General features: G+C 35.8%; 1 protein-coding gene across 2 annotated transcripts in view; it reads left to right on the forward strand.

Moving 5' to 3' along the window:
• Nucleotides 1-16,319, forward strand: part of LOC137251482 (serine-rich adhesin for platelets) — a 48,265-nt gene that overhangs the window by 23,366 nt on the left and 8,580 nt on the right. The window contains exons 4-5 of one of the 2 annotated variants that reach the window (XM_067786145.1): nucleotides 4,847-4,952; nucleotides 12,355-12,765. In XM_067786145.1, coding sequence (XP_067642246.1) covers nucleotides 4,847-4,952; nucleotides 12,355-12,765 — 517 coding nt within the window. The remainder of the gene's footprint in view (nucleotides 1-4,846; nucleotides 4,953-12,354; nucleotides 12,766-16,319) is intronic. The other variant, XM_067786147.1, reaches the window with a different exon arrangement.

Here is a 16,319-nt window from a genome sequence, read left to right on the forward strand (position 1 = left end):
GGACGTTATTCCAACTGTCTGTTTCACAATGACTGATGTCAACAGGTCTTGTTCCACTTGCCTCTCCAACCCATATAATATAAAAGGTCTTAGGTAGGTCTCAAACCCCACCAAAGTGATGGTGCATCGTTTGGTTCGGCCAACCTTGGTAGTTACTCATGTAAAATCAATCATTATCGTGTCTCACCAAGCTCAATGGTGACTTTTTCTACACTGCTTCAAAATAATAATGTCAATTAAGATTATATTTTGATACGCTTCGCCTTATTTTATCCGCATAACATGACATAGTCAGCAAAGCGTTCAAGCTTCAATTCGTTACACTTAAGCTCGAGTTAAAGTTGACATAGTAAAAACCATATTTTTACTTATTCATATCAAATTGGCATCAGTTGTTGGTGCCTTAACCCAAAAATCGTGAAAATTCACAAAAATGAAGACAACGCAAAACATTACAAACACATACTACAAAAAATAAGTCTCTTAGTGAGAAAGTATCCAAAACAATAAATAAAATATACAAAAAGTTAATAAATTCTCCAACTCAAATATTTTTAGGTTATGGTTATGGCGAAAAACCAAAAACCAGTTAGTTGGCTATGGTATGGTTATGGCTTTGGCTTTATGGCATGGCACCATTAATCGATTACATTGATTTCCATAAGGTTGGATCGTTCAGCTATTTTGTCTTGTTATGGTTAAGTCACCATTAACTGGCCCTTTAATTTTTACCTATATGTGTAAGCGTCATACAAATGATTACTTAATCACGGATCAGGGACCTCACTTTAATTTTTTCGGAAAATTCTTTATTTTGAATACTCCAATGGCCTCTTCTCTGGACGTTGTTTTGTGTTCCTCGTTCAGGAAGCAGACAATTAGTTTCGTGCAAGTTTTCTGGTGACACCTAGCACTGTTTATCTCTAGCGAAGTCAATGAACTTAAGGGGCATATTATATATACCGCAACGAGTGGTATTTTCTCGTATGAACCAGAATTCGTATGGTATAAGAGATTCATTCACCTTAGCTAGTGAAAGTAAATGTTTTTTAGTATAATATAGTGGTGAATGTGAATGCAAGTGACTGCCACGCAAAGTGTCATGACGTCATACATAATCTGGCCCTAAACCTTGGCGAAATAAGTTTTGCGAGCAAAGACTTCTTCTTTGCCCTCCCTGTCATCAAGCATGAGTTGATATCATGGCGGTGGCAGTAATCGAATATTTTTTTTTCGTTTCCCATAATAGAGTCTTTATCCACGTCGTTCTCTTAACTATTGGTACACTTAACACTGCCACTTCACAGCCACGAACGTCGTGAGTACTTGGCGGCAAAATTTCTGGTATCGCGATGATTTTAAACTTTGCTTTTGCGTTGAAATCCATCAACCGGGCAAATGTACCGAGCATTAGAATTCCATATTTTACAGAAAAATAAAAAAAGATCCTTTAAGCGCATGTTAAGTTAGTGTAAAGGTTAACCACTTTTATTTAAGAATGACAAAATTTTTAAGTGTTATTTCTCTTCAGTTTCTATCAGGTCTTTGAATTTACCATTAAAATGTTTCATACTTTGTTCTATCTTTTCTCAGTTCATGCTTCTAGCTTAAAACAAGTCAACTTTTTGCATTGTTATTGAATTGCGTACTGTTTTTCTTTTAAAATGAAAATAATCTCTTTGTGAAAATCAATTTCGAAATTAAATTGAATTTGAAACACATTGCAACAACAACGCTTGCTTCATGCTGTTACATTCAGCGACACGTAAGATGCTTAAAATTTCTACACAAAAAGGATTTAAATGTGCAAAGAAAAAAATTTTAACATAAAAATAAGATATTTCTGAGATAAAATTTTGGGATGAGCATCCTCCCACAATCGAGTGAACATACAACAACGAATGTAGGCAATCTATTATGTAACGAAAAATCACTCGCAAAACTGTCGTTAAAGTTTATGAAAACAAAGTAACTTCTAACATTTTTGATACTCGAATGAAAATTTAGAGAATATGAGAAAAGGTTATATGTCTACAAACAAAGTTTTAAGAAGATTAGAATTTTTGATTTTTTCCCCTTTTTTTTATGTGAGAGGCTTAAGAACTAAACCAACTGAGTTTTCAAAAAATTGCAATCAAAAGAAAATGCTGCCTAATTTGATTTTCAACCGAGGTTGGTGGCACTGATTTTTGGTAGCAATTTGAGGTTGTAAATTGAATCAGTAAATGGGCAAAGTTTTGATGTTCAGCGAACTTTTGCAACTCATTTGTATGTATGTGTGGGTAATGGGCAAAGCGCGTACAAGCAGATTAAGTTGCCAAATGAATAAATTATATTAATCTGAAATGTGACATTTGGCTTTTGGAAATTTTTAAGCTTTTGCAGTAATGTTGTACACAATTGACGAAACTTTTTTTTCAGGAATGATGTATACAATTACACCAAGCCAGTGACTTTTATGGTTGTTATACTAAATAAGTGTTATTAAATTTAAATCTGAATAATTTATGAATATATGTTAGCTAGAAAAGATGAAAATTATGCTTGAAATGAAAAGTCGCAAGGAAGATTATGAATTGATGCGATGCGTTAAAAGCAAGACTAATAATTCATTATTATTGTCAATTGAAGAAGCCTAAACATTTTAGTTGGTCCAAACATGACAAAACATTTATGATATTGAAAACAGCATTGTGGATAAAACAAGTGTGATATATTATCCGTCAGCTGCCTGACAGGATGTTCAAAATGGCTGCTCATAAGGCCGGCTATTTTCAGCGGGTAATAGAAAGAGATACAGAATGAGACCGATATTGTTAACTAAAAGTCAGGTGATCGGTTCAATTGGTAATTTTGATGTTTATGCAGAAGTTATCATACTTGTGTTATTCACAATGTAAAACATGTTCAAATATAAAAGGAACAAGTAAGAAAATATTTTTAAATTTCCTAAACATAAAGTTACATATAATAATTATTTTGGCGACCTTTCTTTAATAACTCAGAGATGGTTTTGCCGGCTCGAGCCAATTTTTTGTTAAATTTTGGGTATGTTAATCGGTTTTTCGTACATGCGAGCCCTTTATGATAATAAGCAGAGGTAAATTTATTTATATAAATGATTTCGTTAGTTATAATATTCGTTGGTATAAAAGCCGCTTTTTTTGCAAGCTAGTGGAAATAAAACACTATACAGATTAGCGAACTGCATAGAAAGCAACAACACAAAGTAAGGTAGTTAAGTTGGCTAAGCGGTTTGAGATAAATCGCTTAAGCAACAGTCGACCAAAAAAGGGTATTATTGTGAACGAGCGAATGAAATGTACATGCGAATGAGCAGATACACGAAAATAACAAATTAACAGTGTGGCGGCAGGGTGACGTAAGTACAAAGAAACACACGCATTCCATGTATTTTGTTTATGTAATTCGCTGGTTGAGTGTCGAAAACGTACTGCGCTAGAAGTAGAAACGTCAAAGCAGCTAAAAACAAGGACCAATTAGCTGATAAACTTCCACCACATGTATGGTTCCGCCATGATGAAACTGTTTGAAACGTTTTTTTCAAGTTCGCTTGGAAAAAAACCACTAATATCTAATTATATTATATTTGTCAAATCTTAAATTTTTTTTATAATCCACGTCGCATAATTTCGAACGTGGTGTTTATTAGTTAAAATCATTCTGATCACTTCCTCAACCAATGCACATTTAGATTGCCTTTACTTGGGAGCTGATATGGTTTGTCCCCAACTTATTTATTGCTCGTCGCCATGGAAATCTTTAATTTTTTTACTACCTCCACTAATCACAGAAAAATGGCTTTTAAAAATAAAACTGGCACTGATACCTGTACCTTGGTGTTTCTAAAAAATACATAAAACTTTGATCATTAAAAATAAATATAACTTTAATCATTAGACTCTTAACAAAGAATTTCCCATCATGTCCTTCTGCGAGTTTATTCTGCAATTCATATTTCTTACATAAAAGAAGCAATTTCTTTTCATATATTATAAATATTAACGATGGTGTGAAAGGATCTACTGGCTGTTTTTCGTTGATCAAGTGGGGTCTTGCGCCACCGGAACACCTACTTTTGTGTAATTTTTTAATCATTTTGTGACTCAATCGCGACAGAACGGCTAAACAAATTTGAATAAAATTTAACACACAGATAGATAAAAATAGATCTACCCGTTTTAGGATTAATTCGGAACTATCTGGGAATGCTTTCGGTGTCTTTTCGGGATTTGTTGGGTACGGTGTCTGAGTAAATTCATTGATTTCATCATAACTTCAGATTGTTTCCTGGAACCACTCAGGACTATTCCAAGATAATATAGATCATTTCTGGGGTATCTAAAGAGTTTTCGGGGTTATTACGGGAATAAATTTGCGTTACTCCTGCATTTAAAAAAATATGCCCATGAAGTAGCTTCAAAATAATTCCAACTGTTCTGGTATGATACAGAGACACATCTAGTTCCGACATCGAACACTCAGATATCTAAACGTCCGAACGTTCACATTTAAAAAATATGTATGGTTCACGGCTCACTTAGATTTTGGTATAACCATTTTTGGAAAAGAAGTCAGTTTTCGGTATAGTTAACGGATCATTTCAGGGCTTTTTTTAAGAATATTTTCTGGACTGTCCCAGAAATGTTTTCTGAATCATATCGGGACTATATCGCTATCTTGTGTTTTTTTTTTTTTTTTTTTTTTTTTTTGTGGTGACTGAACCGAGGTAAAGTGAAATTCTCGCTACATAAAGATATAATGATATGTTTTAAAAATATAGTAACGGAATTGTTCATTAATATATATTTTTAATTTTTTGCAGGATAATGTACATAAAATATCAAATAGCGTCAGTGAAAAAACCGGATCATAGTCAAAGAAGCGGAAATGTAAAAAGTGTTGCAGAAAACAGAAAGTCAGAAGAAAAGGTAAGTACGCAGTTAAAAGTTGGGATATTAATACGTAAATTTATCTAATCTTAATTTTTCTCACAATATTTACGTGTACGAGTCACCTAAGTAATAACGCCGTGACAGTTACAGACTTCAATTATCAATTTTTTTATAAAATTTCTACATTTTTAAGATAATCCTATAATCAAGGAAAAAAGCTTTAGTTCTAAGAAAATCACTTGTCCAGACTAAGGGAAAGTATCATATACTAGTTTTCTTATGTTAATACTCCGCACAAAATGCGATTAGTCTAGGAAGTGTCCGAGATGAGTCGCAAAGGAGTATCTGACTAATGCCAGTTTTGATCTCTTTGTATGCGTTGAACTGTTCCCTTTTCTTTGAGCAGGTCCTATGAAGAGACTACCCTGGAAAACATCGTGCGAACAACCCCTAAAGAGATTGGTCTCAGATTGATCTCTTTGGTCTACATTCGGGAATAATTGATCTCATTTAGTCCCTTTCGGGTACAGTTGAGATTAGTCAGTTTGAAATCTATGTTTATATTAAAGAATGAGAAAAAAAGGATTACCCGGGATTGAATCGAATTATTTGAGAAAAATGCGGAGACCTATACCGAACCTAAATTACTGGGACTTAACGACTACGCCGAAGTTAGGGTTAAATTTTCGGAGAATATTTTTTATTCTTTTTTGAAAAGCGGGCGAAAAACTTACATCAAAATAAATGTTTTCATACATTTTCAGCCACAAAGGTAATCCCCGCTTAAAAATTCGTATATCAAATAGATTTGGTGGCTTGTAAAACCTTTCCATTGTGTTTCTGCAATGAATAATGCGACTGATCCCTATTTGAGTACTTATTGAACCGAGAAATGACTAGTCTTCATATGTCCCCATATGGGTACAAAAGGCACTGGTTATATCCATCCCTTTGGGTTATAAATGTGTACAATTGGTCTCTTCATAGGAAATGCTCAAACAAAAGAAAACAGTTCAACTTATACAAGCAGATCAAAACTGGCACTGGTCGCATAATCCCTTGCGACTCATCCCGGATTCATCCTGGACTAATCGCATTTTTCCAGGGTAATTGTACCTAAAGGGATCAATCGGGGACCGCCCTCTTAAGGGATTAGTCGCACTTTTTTTTGCAGGGTAGCTATTTATTTCGTTTTAAGGAAATTTTTTGTTGCGTGTACTTACAGGAACGTAGGGTGGTTTTTGATTAGTTTTCATTTTAGCTGATTGGCTTGGAAAAGTAAAGATCACTCTAAGTTTAATTTTAATTATATGGCGAATTTATTCCTCTATAGAAAGCTGAATATGAACTTGTAAATGATTGTTCCCTATTATTCTGACACAAAAATTTTCCATCTAAATGATAAATGAATTTTGTGTAGTCTTTTTATACTCAGTTGAGCAGAGCTCACAGAGTATATTAAGTTTGATTGCATAACGGTTGGTTGTACAGGTATAAAGGAATCGAGATAGATATATACTTCCATATATCAAAATCATCAGGATCGAAAAAAAAATTTGATTGAGCCAAGTCCGTCCGTCCGTCCGTTACCACGATAACTTGAGTAAATTTTGAGGTATCTTGATGAAATTTGGTATGTAGGTTCCTGAGCACTCATCTCAGATCGCTATTTAAAATGAACGATATCGGACTAAAACCACGCCCACTTTTTCGATATCGAAAATTTTGAAAAACCGAAAAAGTGCAATAATTCATTACCAAAGACAGATAAAGCGATGAAATTTGGTAGGTGAGTTGAACTTATGACGCAGAATTGAAAATTAGTAAAATTTTGGACAATGGGTGTGGCACCGCCCACTTTTAAAAGAAGGTAATTTAAAACTTTTGCAAGCTGTAATTTGGCAGTCGTTGAAGATATCGTAATGAAATTTGGCAGGAACGTTACTCTTATCACTATATATACGCTTAATAAAAATTAGCAAAATCGGAAAAGGACCATGCCCACTTTTAAAAAAAATTTTTTAAAGTAAAATTTTTACAAAAAATTTTATATCTTTACAGTATATAAGTAAATTATGTCAACATTCAACTCCAGTAATGAAATGGTGCAACAAATTACAAAAATAAAAGAAAATTTCAAAATGTGCGTGGCTCCGCCCTTTTTCATTTAATTTGTCTAGGATACTTTTAACGCCATAAGTCGAACAAAAATGGGCGAAATCGGTTGAAGCCACGCCCAGTTTTTATACACGGTCGACCGTCTGTCCTTCCGCATGGCCTTTAACACGATAACTTGAGAAAAAACCGATATATCTTTACTAAACTTAGTACACGTACTTATCTGAACTCACTTTATCTTGGTATAAAAAATGGCCGAAATCAGACTATAACCACGCCCACTTTTTCGATATCGAAAATTACGAAAAATGAAAAAAATGCCATAATTATTGACGCGAAATCTAACTTTGGAAAAAACTTTGTAAAATAGTTGTGACACCTACAATATTAAGTAGAAGAAAATGAAAAAGTTCTGCAGGGCGAAATAAAAAACTCTTGAAATCTTTGCAGGTATTACATACATAAATAAATTAGCGGTATCCAACAGATGATGTTCTGTGTCACCCTGGTCCACATTTTGGTCGATATCTGGAAAACGCCTTCACATATACAACTACCACCACTCCCTTTTAAAATTCTCATTAATTCATTTTCCTACATGGTTATTTTCCCTTATGTTGTCACCATAGCTCTCAGCTGAGTATGTAATGTTCGGTTACACTCGAACTTAACCTTCCTTACTTGTTTTATTGCCTTTATATTTTAGAAATTAGAAAATAAAAGCGTAGAGACATAAAAGGCGAAAATTGTAGATATATTGCGCATAAGAGCCATCCGTTATCATATTTGTATGCATCATCAACCAAATATTCTGCTGGCTGGTGAGAGTGTAAAATTTTTAATTAAAACGGAGATAGAAAATGCCACGGAAGTGCTTCACGGTAACTCCTCTACCATCGTCAGTGAACAAGTTGAGGGAACAGTCAAACCAGCACAGTAGCATTATCAGAACTTTGCCTTATTTAACTTTCAAATTGAATTACCGTTATGGTTTGATTGTAAATTGGTTGCGATATTGCTGTTTGATTGGTACAGGTTGTGGTTACTGGTCACCGATTTCATTACGAATGTCTGGCGATTTTTCAATTATTGGGTGGAAGTTTACAGAGCATTCCATTAGCATTCGTTTTCGGGTGGTGCTTTTTGTTGTGGTAGTTTTGGCACCGCTTCACTTCAAGCACATTCGAGCACATGTCAATTTGTTTCCAATAAATTTAGCTTTGCAAATAATTTAAATTTCAATTTCAATTTCAATTGTGAAGATTTAATTGTAACTTTGGATATTTTAATTTAAAAACTGAAATGGCAGACTTTGTGTTGTTGCCTTTTTAGTATTGTAAATTTTTGCTTTTAAGCTTAGTATTATTTACTTGAAATCAGTTTTAAACACATTTTTTTTTTAATTTAAAAGAAGTTCAAAAAATTGTGTGATAACTTGCTAGTATTGCAAGGTGAATGGATCATCTACGGTAGAGCTTGGGATATTCGATTATTCAAGTCACTCGAATGCTCTTGTATTCGATTATTCGAATATCTTCCCGTAGGATGATCCCGGAAGGTGATGCTTAAGAAGATGAGCGGGAGGGAAAGGGAGAGGTAAACAAAAAGCCACTAGCTGATAAGGGAAATAAGAGATATGAATGGGAATTGGAAACGGATAGAAAGAGAATGGTGAGAGGAACCTAGGAAAGCAATAGAAATAAAGGAAAATAGATGTGCAAGTTGAAAAGATGTGTGGGTACGAAGGAGAGACAGTGATTAAACATGAAAAGTCGAAGGGAGGGGCTAGAATACGAAAAAACAGCTGTTTACTGAGAAGGTAAATATATCTCAAACCAGAGTATTATGAGACAGGAGAACTCTCAGTTTTCTATTTATATCTCAAAGGTAAAGATGAATGCGATTTTAAAAGTTGTACCTGCGTTATTTTCATATAGTTTCGTAGTGGCTTACTAAAACAAGTATATTGAGGGACATTGGGTATGGGTAACATCGCGAGTATACAGGGTTGTCGATCATCGTCCTAATTTCCGCTTCCACTACAGTCGTATATGTCAGCTTTTCATCGGGTTCTGCGAAAAGTTTTGAGTGCTGGTTACAGAGATTATGAAGACCTTCCTTTTCTTCCTCAGTTAGGTGTTCTGTTTTTATTTCCAAAATTGTAAACCGATCTTGATTTTTTTACCATTTTTAATAATCATGTAATCCCTAGAGTTATGAATTACCGCATTTAACTGTTTGAGGCTGTCATTCCCAATGATGCCGTGGAATGACATTAATGAAAGCAAAATGAAAAACTTTAGGCATTCCTCGTTTAAACCGAAAAGATTAAAAAAATGTATGATGCGATACTCTTACTTTACCTCCAACGGAGTTCGCGTAAAAAACATTTTCGTTTGGTATGGGGGTTTTCGCTAATAAAGGCTGAAGGTAGTTTTGTTGGAGCCAGTGTCTATAAGGAATTTTAATACCTCTCCATTGCCGGTTTTGCACTGGATGTAAGGCAATCTCGAGTGCGTTGGTCTAAAAAATTAACGTCGCAAAACTCTTCGCATTCTTTTTCGTTGTCATGTGCGTACCGCAAATAATCCTGATAGTAGTCTTCCCAGGATTGTGTTTCTTCTGCGTTTAGTTCATCAGTTCCGTGTCCGTATGTACTTGCTTCGCATTGTTGCGTTTCGGCTACGGTGGCGTCAGGTTATGGTTCTATATGCTCTATTCTTTGAAGTTTAGGAGCAGCATTTCTATTGAATTGTCCTGTGTGCGCCGGGGGTGGTCGCTTCGACGCTACGTTGCTGTATCCTGGCCTGTTCATGTAATTGATGTTTCTTGTTCGCATCGAAGGTCAACGTCCACAGGTGTGGGTGGTTTTGGTTGTAATGGTCTTGGCGATGGATCACTGTAATGCATCGGCCTTTGGATGTTTAGTGTATTCGAGTACTGTAGATGTGGACGTTGATATTGCTGATACTGAGGTTGCTGATGTTAATGTTGTTGATGCTGGGGTTGATGGGGAAATCGGGTAAATGGAGACATTGATTGGGGGAAATGCGCAAGGTGCAGGTAAAATGGTTGATTGGATTGTTTCCTCGGTGGGAGTGCAGGCTTTTGTTGGTATGTGCAAATCATGCTACAGGTAGCATTGGTCTTCTGGGTGAATCTTACTGGCTGTTAGCGTAAGCAACTCTGAATTTCTGGTTCTCCAATTTAATGCATAAATGTAAGGCTTCGGGTAAATCAGATGGTTCTTTCATGCCGAGGAGTCTGGACAGGTCACCTTATAGTCCTCGAACAAAGGTATCTGGTGCCCTGTCACGGTATGTACGTGTGAGGACACGCATGGCCTCCCCGCTAATATCCATGCAGGATACCTTCTTGAGTATTAGCGAAAGGTGGGAATACACCTCCGCGTAGAATTCCTGTGCCGATCTCCTATTTTGGACCAAACAGATCATCTGGTATTCTTAAATAAGAAATAAAATGGGACAGAGAGAAAAGGGCAGAAGCGAGGCTCCCTTCTGAAATGTAGGCAAGCCAATTTTCTACCAGAACAAAGTGCACGGAGTACTCTGGTAATATATCATTATTAAATTTAAAACGTTTTATCAATGTCTTTCATATAATTATAAAGGAATATAGGAAGACTTTTGCGTTTTGTGGTGGCGAACAATTTGTACGTGGCCTGACAATTTTTCCAGCTATAAAATAGTCCGGTCAGATTCTACTTATGAAATCTGTGTACACAAATACTTCGTCGCCAACCTGTACCATTCGAGATAGACCGTAAGATGATTTTCCAACCATGTTAAGGGATGAATATTATGACCGATTGTACGATTGTCGGTTCGACACAAACGAATCAATTTGTCACACAATATAATTTTTTTGGTTTTTGCAAACGAATAAGAGCTGGGCATTGCTTAGTTCTCCTTTATAACGAATACTCGATTACTCGAATATTTTTCAGAGCTATAAGGCAGCGTTTCTTAAATAACACAAAAAACCTTTCACATCTGTAGTTTGGATAAGGATTTTGAGTTTTTTATTTTTGTTTTAGGGGGTCAAGTTTCTAACTAAGGCTCAAAATAATTCACTAAGTTCTTCAAAAAGTACCCTACTCCAATGGCACTTTCTCTACTCATTCGCCATTCCATTGGTAGCATCAAATCAGTAAATGCTTCACAGCGTGGTAAAGAATGAATCACTGAAATAGATCGTCGTTGTCCATGTATATAATGTAGTTTGGTACCCAGTTCGACACGGAGAAACGGATGAGAGAATAAGGGTTTCGTCTGGACATCGTATAATAGGTTAGGTTAGGTGGTAGCTGCCCTGGCAAGGATAGTTCACTTGGACAAAACGAAGTTCCGTTGTGATACTACATACACCAAAAATTACGGTGACATAGATCTAGCTACTTAGAGAATCGTTGGGTAGCAACGATAAAGCTCTGAATGATAAAGGCAGAGCAACAAAATTGCAGTAGCCGCCTTAGAGTGCTGAAGATTTATTTGACGGATTTCCATCAAAACCGCTCTTCTTCCGCACCCCATTCTTGGCGGATTCGTGTTAGTCGTGTTCATTCTAAAAAGTCCCCCCTCAAGGCCGCTATCCGGAGCCGATTGTGTAGTCGCCCTTCAACCGTCTCGCGGTTATCTATGCTACGCAGGGAGGCCACGCGAGGGTTGACGCATTACCTTATGAGTAATGCGTACAGAGCCAGACCGGACGCAAAGCGGGGACATTTTCACCGTTGTGTACCGATCTTGACTCTTAAGGAGTCCTCCCTCTCCTGAGCTCGGCACAATGACTCAGGGATGCGGGTTTTATCGAGTTGTCCTCTCTAGATGCGCCATTATCAGTAGAAGCAGGGGCACCTCGTGCAGGACGTGATAGCTAATCACGCGTGACATTCGTCACTATGGCCGATCCAAGACTGATAACAGTCCCTGATCCAGAGCCTGGAACCACTTATGATATCGTATAATAACAATAGAAGCAAATTCAAGTGCCGTAATATATGACAAACCTAATATTTTATTTTAGAAAAACGGCTTTTCTGTTAGAGTGTTAGAGAATTTTCCAAAGTGCAGAGTTTTCAAATCACATACTATAGAATAAAATAAAAAATAAAATGTTTCTTGCCGCTTTTTTATACCAACTAACTTCTCTAACAAATTTCTACAATTTCCTTAAGATAACAGAAGCCTTTTTGTGCTCCAGGTTGACTTGATTTTATATTTAATCATTCGCTCATATCATTTAAAAGGCAGAAAATGTCTCTCATAGCACTCATCTACCTCTCTTTTGTATGTTTCAGTTCAGCGTCGATGTAGCAACTTCTATACCAAAACAACAACCACCGTCCTCCAACTATAAGTCCAGTAATAGAAATTTGATCGAAGCAACGCAAGCTACGACTGAACCGTCCAGTTATACTAATATTAAAAATATATCTAATGGTACAAATAGTACCACCTTTATCAATTTCAATGCAAAATCTGTTGAGGAGGTATTACTATTGCCATCCGATGAGCCAATTGCAATACCTACCTTAAACTCAGTGTCAACACCACTTAAGCCCAGTGACAACAATAAGTTAAAAACTGAAGTAAATGTCAATCCATCAAATAAAAACTCCGTCCAAGATGACTTTACACGTCCTAATGGTTCTGTCACGAAAATGACTTTGAAAAACAATCACCTGATCGTTGAGACTGAAGAGCGACACGTAAGTGCTCGATAGATATTGAACGTTGTCCATTGGTTGTTGAGTGTTTTTTTTTTTTTTTTTTTTTTTTTTGTATCAATGTTTTTGTTTTTGTGTTGGTGTTCGTTGTTGGTAGTGATGGGCGAAAATAAATGGTTTTTAGTGCTTCAAGGCAATTGTTGGGCATTAAAAAGATTTTGTGATTTTGTCTATTGGCAATTGATTGGTAGTAGACAGTAGCCCATTTCCACGAGAACACACACACACACATCCACATATGTATATATTTCTATACATTTATATACTTAGATATGCACTCAAACAACTCAACGTTCATTCATTTTTTGTTAAATTCTTCTTCTTCTTCTGCACCTAAATATACTAACGTACTTACGTATTTGTTTGCTCTTCCTGTCGTTAAAGTAGTCTTTGTTATTCTTACCTTTCTTGGTACTCGTATTTGCTGTCATTGCTTGCTTTGTGCTGTCTTTTACTGTTGTACACGTTTTTTACAAATACAAATATTTCTACTTATTCGTAATGTTGTTGTTATTGCTGTCATCCTAGTTGTTGTTATTGACTTTTTTTTGCTAAAGTTAAAGTCGTTTGTACCATTTCTAGCTATAACATCCTCCTCTGTCTTTTCCTCTTTCTCATTCGATGTCGAAAAAATGTCGGCCAATTTCCTTATATACAACATACATATGTATGTATGTATGTAAACATGACAGTGTCTTAACATTTCATTCTGGGTTCTTGTAAGTATACATACATACATACAAACATCGTACCTCTGAACATGTAAAAAAATCATTTTTCAGGTGTTTTTATCCACCCTCGTTATTTTTTCTACCTTTTATTTCATAAAAGTATTTTAGAACCTAGCGCTGTTTTAGTTGTTGTGTGTGTCTCTTTATATAGAAATATTTGAGTACAAAAAAATATTTAAAAAGTTCTTTGATGAAGCAGTAAAGAAGCAATGCGTAGGTGGACAATACCTCAATTGAGATTTACGATTGACAATACAACCACAAATATCAAGGGAAATAACAAATTCGTTATGTTTGATTTTTCCGTCAGAATAAGAGTTGGAATTATTTTGGAAAGACAAATAGAAATTGTGAAAAGATGACGAAGAATCCTTCCGAAATAATAACAAATCCGAGGAGCAAGCGAAAACTTGTGTAGCTAATAGTGCCCACTTGCAACGGCAAGTTATTTTTTTTTTTATATAAGAATTAATTTCAAAAATTTGTCAAAAATGTATGACTTTCACCCCTCATTACATGTTAACTCTGAGTTAAAAAGTTAAATTGCCGTTCTGCAAGCGGGCCTTAGGGTTTTGATTTATTTGGACAGTATTTCTTAAAATATATAAGATGTCCTTAGCATAGTAACTAAAAATAACAAAAAATATAGTTCTTCGATATTTTAATAGCAAATAGAAGTATTCTCTACAAACTAAGCACAGTAGAATTGGTAGGATATCTTGAAAACGCTTTAAGATATAGCCATGAAATTTTGTGGGCGCCTACTTAATTTAAGAATGATCTTCCCCGGATTAAGTAACGAGAATCCGTTGATGACGAGAATCGGTTGCCCACTTTCTATATAATTAAACAAAAAGCTTTCTCAATGCACATCTTACGTGATATCTCCGCAAATTATATAGCTGCGATGCTAAAATTTTGGAGGAATTTTCTCGTAAGGACGACTAAAAATACATATCAAACATCATTAATTGGCCCTTAACCGCATTGGCGATTGTGGCTGTTTCACAACAATTCACGTCAGGTATCCCTGTTTCGCGATTTTTGAGGCAAATTTTTCTTCCACCTGCCTCTTCCAACTCAGTGGGTTCGATTGAAATATTTTCTTTGTTGGAGCGTCTTGTCTATTTGCCTAACATGACCTAGCCAGCAAAGCTTTTAGGGTATTATTCGCTGCAGTAGCTTCATATCTGCGTATACAGGGCGGCATCAAAATACGTACTTAAAAAATTAAAAAATGGGCGTGGCAGCTGAAACTTTTTAAAAAGCTTTGCGTCGACTATCGGTAAAGATATCTCGAGAAAGTTTAAAGCTAAAGTAATGAAAGGTGAACCGATCCACAAAAGTCACAAAAGTCTGCTTATTACTACGCTCACCTACCGCATAATAACAGAAAATTCGTATGGGCGACACAAAACCGGGTCGCAAAAAAAAGTTGCAAACGTCCACCCTTAAGTATGAAGCTTATGTTGAGAGGGTTTCGGAATTTTTTTTTTTTTTTCAATTTTTTAGATCCTTCGAAATACAGCCAAAATTGTTTTTTTCTTGTAACTTGGTTATCTGACATCCGATTTTTGTAATTAATAAGTCATTATTTATATTATCTGATTCCTTTTAATGTCCTTTCGAGCTATAAAGTCGTTTTCACATGATTCGGTCAGCTAAGCTGACAAAAAAAACCAGCGACTACCATAAGAAAGCATCGATTAATTTGCCAAAGTATCGAGTGACGGCTCTTAACAAATAAAAACCTTTGGCTGTGCGGGGTTTCGACTATGAGTGTACCCTATTTCTCTACACTATAAAGCCTTTGCCTTACGTAAACTCTATTGCACATACATAGGTAAGTAACTTGACAGGAAAGAGGTTCCACAAAGGGAATTGTATCGCACAGGTCTTTCAGAGGGCAATTTTGGGGAATCCGAAAAACTTACTTCCTGTTGAAACACACACACTTGTGAAAGGGTTTCTTTCAGAAAATTCTTTGTACCGCGTTGCCAGTATTAGACCGATCCAGGGATATTATTTAAAGGAGGACAAAGGAAGGCAATACGGAAAGGTGTCAGTTAGTTTTCGCCATGATCAGAACTCATAAGATTACGACAGAGGGGGGTGAGAAATAATGCTAAGTATAATATAAAGAGAGTTATCTAATGAAAATTGTTTTAAAATTAAACTTGAGTTTTAAAATTAAAACAGTGCAAGAAACGTTTCAAGCTTTAAAATATATGAAAATAAAAATAACTTCTCGCATAGCGTAATTTAGCTGATATTTCGAAAGCAGATCTTTATGATTTGGAACTATCGAAAAAGGGATAAGATCGTATTAGAGACAACAGTACCAATAAACTAACTAGTGCTAAATTGGAAATTGCTATCTAGTTCGGACCGTCAGAAAAGGTAGTGCAGCGTGGACAATTTTCACCGCCTAGGGCATCGCCAGGTGTAAGCATGCAAAAGATACAAAGGAAGAAATAATACGGGTTCTTTATTCACAAGAAGCGCACCAGTTTTGAAATTGGAATTTTCCCTACAGGGTACATATGTATATGTATGCACTAGAATGGAGCACTTTGTAGAGACTCGACTTCTTTTTAGGTGCTGATGCATAATCAGGGCCGGTTCTACTTAAATTTCCCGGGTACATGGCTACCAGCCTGGGTTGGTTCCCATACAAAAAAAAAAAAACAAATGCAAATGTCCGCCCCTAAATTTAAAGGTTATGTTGAGAGAGTTTCGGAAAAAAAATTTTTTTTTTGATCCTGCGAAATACAGCCGAAAAGGGTTTTATACCTTTCATGAACA

The sequence above is a fragment of the Eurosta solidaginis genome, chromosome 4 (genome assembly GCF_040869045.1).
Source record: "Eurosta solidaginis isolate ZX-2024a chromosome 4, ASM4086904v1, whole genome shotgun sequence".
In the NCBI taxonomy this organism is placed as follows: domain Eukaryota; kingdom Metazoa; phylum Arthropoda; class Insecta; order Diptera; family Tephritidae; genus Eurosta; species Eurosta solidaginis.